The 3,381-nt window shown below is 41.3% G+C and overlaps 1 protein-coding gene across 1 annotated transcript; it reads right to left on the bottom strand.

Moving 5' to 3' along the window:
- Positions 1 to 647: 647 nt before the first annotated feature.
- Positions 648 to 2,142, bottom strand: npy (neuropeptide Y). The gene is made up of 4 exons (XM_014011247.1): positions 2,042 to 2,142; positions 1,681 to 1,868; positions 1,032 to 1,121; positions 648 to 946 (listed from the first exon to the last, which is right to left on the bottom strand). The coding sequence occupies exons 2-4, from the start codon at positions 1,866 to 1,868 to the stop codon at positions 925 to 927; spliced, it is 300 nt and encodes a 99-aa protein (XP_013866701.1). The 5' UTR covers positions 2,042 to 2,142; the 3' UTR covers positions 648 to 924.
- Between the last annotated feature and the right edge of the window lie 1,239 nt (positions 2,143 to 3,381).

Raw genomic sequence — 3,381 nt, 5'->3', positions numbered from 1 at the left:
ATATATATATATTTGTCTGCAGAACCTCTTCATAGCTGACGTTCAGTCTCAGAGCAAGTTCTTATCATTTAGGCCACAAGGGAGCGCCATTGGCTGCCCATTAAGCAAATTCAAGAGATTTTTTTGTAACTACAAAATGTTGTATTATTTGTACTGAATCAATCACTCACAGAGGCCCACCAGCTGCTACAGTGATGACTCTCATCTGGGAGGGAATGTGTGTCACGTATGAGCTCACCATGCATGAAAACACAGACAAGTGTCTGAAAACCAGGAAGGAATTTTTTAAAAAAGAAATGAAAATAGAAATGAATGAACTTTGTTGCACGATTAACCCAACAAAGACTGTTGTTCCCTCATCTGCAAATATCGCAAGATGATTTTTTTGACCTTTAAGTTTTAGATGTATTTTATCTGCAGCTTTTTTATATATTTTTATGATAACTCCTTGTGGTTTTTGTGTCACTTAAGCTGTTTCAGAAAAACTGCAGCTGTTTGATGAGTCGTCACCAGAGTTTTATGTTTCTGTCATCATTTTGCAGCTTCTTTGCATCTCAGATCCATATTTCCACAACAACACCCTCCTTCCCGCGACACATTTGATCAATTCTGCATGTTTCGTGCTCGCCAACAGATGCCAAAAAGGCTTTTGTTCAAACAGCTGAACCTTTATTAGCACAAATATACAATACAATCAGCATGCCCTTTCTCCACTTTTCTTTATGTTTCACAGACAATCACTCTGAGTAAACGATTTTACAGTGTCAYGGCACACAGCGTGCCATAAGTGATGGTTTATGCATGAAGACAAGAAGCAGGGGAGGAGGAAGGCTAWGCAGCTGCTTGTAGTGGTAAAAGTTGCAGAAACTGAGTGGTGTTTGGGTGRATTGATAAACATGAGGAGGTCAAAGAATCAGACCAGCATCACCACAACGATGGGTCATATCTGCACAGAGAAAGGCAAGAAAAAAATCAAGTCTTTGTGATGCCTATAAAGCAATTTTACTTTTAACGTTTTAGGACAGCCGTACCTTGACAGTGGGAGTGTGTCTCTGCTTTCCTTCAACAGCAGATCTGAGATGAGTGTGTCCAGAACCTCCGGACTGGACCTTTTCCCATACCTGAAGTGCAAAAATACACAAAAACAAATTCAAACTGACATTTTGTTTGCTTCTGGTTGCCTTGAAAAGAAAAACCCAACAAAGCAGAAATAAACCTGATAACACTGAAAGAAGTAAAGGTCTTTAATTAGCAGCTCATTGAAAACTGAGCACAGTCAGCCTCCTGATCCAGGAGTCAGAGACATGAGTTGCATCGCAGGAGGTCATAATTCCCTTTCTGGGCTTTTGATGATAAGTCGTATCTGCAGCTCTGATCCCCTGGGTGGGCTAGTCTCCCACAGAAACTTCAAATCCACGACATTCAGAAGAMAAAACAGAAACTGGAAGGGGGGAGCGAGAAGTGCCAAGTGGAATTTATTTATGGTAATTAATATTTTTTTAATTTTACAAGCACTGAATTGATTCAAGTCATTCTATCAATATATTATTATTATTATTATTATTATTATTATTATAAGTAGTAGCAATTTTCTATTCTATTCTATTCTATTCTATTCTATTCTATTCTATTCTATTCTATTCTATTCTATTCTATTGTGAGAAGTGTAGACTGGCCCACCTCTGTCTCGTGATGAGGTTGATGTAGTGTCTCAGAGCTGAGTAGTACTTGGCCAGCTCCTCCGCCGGCGCGTCCTCCCCGGGGTTCTCCGGTTTGACCGGGTATCCCTCTGTCAGGGCACCCAAGCAGAGCAGCGCCCACAGAAGGAAGCCCAAAGACCCCAGCCAGCTCATCCAGTTAGGACGCATCTGGCAAAGCGGAAAAAGTCAGATTCTCCTGTTTTTATTATTATTTTTTTTTTCATCTCCAAGGTAAAAGTTGGTAGCCATTACGCACTGATTTTCAAAGMCTTTTGATGTTTAAATTGACTTTAGTTTGGTTCTAAAATGTTTCTTTAGAGTAGCTAAATCAAAGTACTTACATTTCCCAGACGGTTGAAACGAGATTTGCGCGCGCTGTCCTGTTCTCCTGCGTTCTTCTGAGCGCTCGGTGCGCGCTCGGGTTTATATCCGCGCGCGCCAGACGCGTCAGAGCAGCGCTCTGTTTAACCCAGGTCTTTGGCTTTTTTTTTTTTTTTGTGGCATGTGAACGTCACTGCTGATGCTGTCAATAGCTGCGTGTCTTTTATTTAAATATATCTTCTCTCTTTTTTAATCCTACAAATAAGTTCAACAATAACCAACTAAAAATAGGCTGGGGTTAATAAGATTTGTTTCCAACGAAACCAGGAGAGGATTAATTTTTTTAAAAGAACCTGGAAATCAAGCTGTTAAAGTGAGATTTTTTTAACATACAAACCCAATTAGACAACTTAAAGCATGCTACTGTATAATATGACACACTTAATGATTCACACGTCTCTCTTCGGAGATCTGAGTAATGCACCTCAATGGGACACAACTGATAGTATTGTTTCTCACATGGAGCATGTAGAGCAAAGAAAAGGTGGCACTCCATGACTCAGATGTTTGGATGTTTATGGGACCTCCTGCATGGAGGAAGCAGGTTTTTTTAAAAAATGGTTTCACAATCAAATCTTTCACCTCAATAATGCAATCTGATGCTGCAAAAGAATGTCAGAGATGCATCGACTTCAAATGAAACTTCCACACATCCTCACCCTTATAATGCCTCGGGTGATGGGGAACAAAAACAAAAACAAAACAAAACAAAAAGGTCTCAAATGAGCTGAATTAGTGTGCTAATTTCACTCCATCAGATGGGGAGAGAGRCTGCGGGGCTCCTGACAAAAGGCCTGAATGTGAGCATTGAGATGCGTCAAAGAAGAGCCCTACTTCCAAAGGGCCCCACTTAATAAGAAAACCCAAATAGCATTCCAAACGTATCAACCAAGAGCTTCATTTACCTCCCATTCATCATCCTTTTGTACAGCAGCTCGCAGCCATGTAATCTGCCCTAAATCAGCATTCTTCAGCAGCAGCTTGCTTTTTAACTTGGATGTGCCGAGTGCTTTTTTTTGTGTGTCACACAGGATGCAAAAGGAGAGAGGTGGGTGTGGGTGGGGGGGATGATGATGATGAGCACAAAGTCATGACTGCCTCGACGCCGTCGCAAGGCAGGAATTAGAAAGTTTTAGTCCTCTTCAGGAGACACAAGCACCCTCAGAGACTCACTTCAACAGGTATATATCATCACTCGCAGCCCCCAAAGCCCGAGGCGATGGCTGATGTGTGTGTGTGTGTGTGTGTGAAGCAGATGTATGAACAGGGAGATCAGAGGGTTTGTTGTGATGTGGAAATC

This window comes from Austrofundulus limnaeus, unplaced genomic scaffold (assembly GCF_001266775.1).
Source record: "Austrofundulus limnaeus strain Quisiro unplaced genomic scaffold, Austrofundulus_limnaeus-1.0 Scaffold78, whole genome shotgun sequence".
NCBI lineage: Eukaryota > Metazoa > Chordata > Actinopteri > Cyprinodontiformes > Rivulidae > Austrofundulus > Austrofundulus limnaeus.
This window is presented reverse-complemented; position numbering and strand designations above follow the sequence as displayed.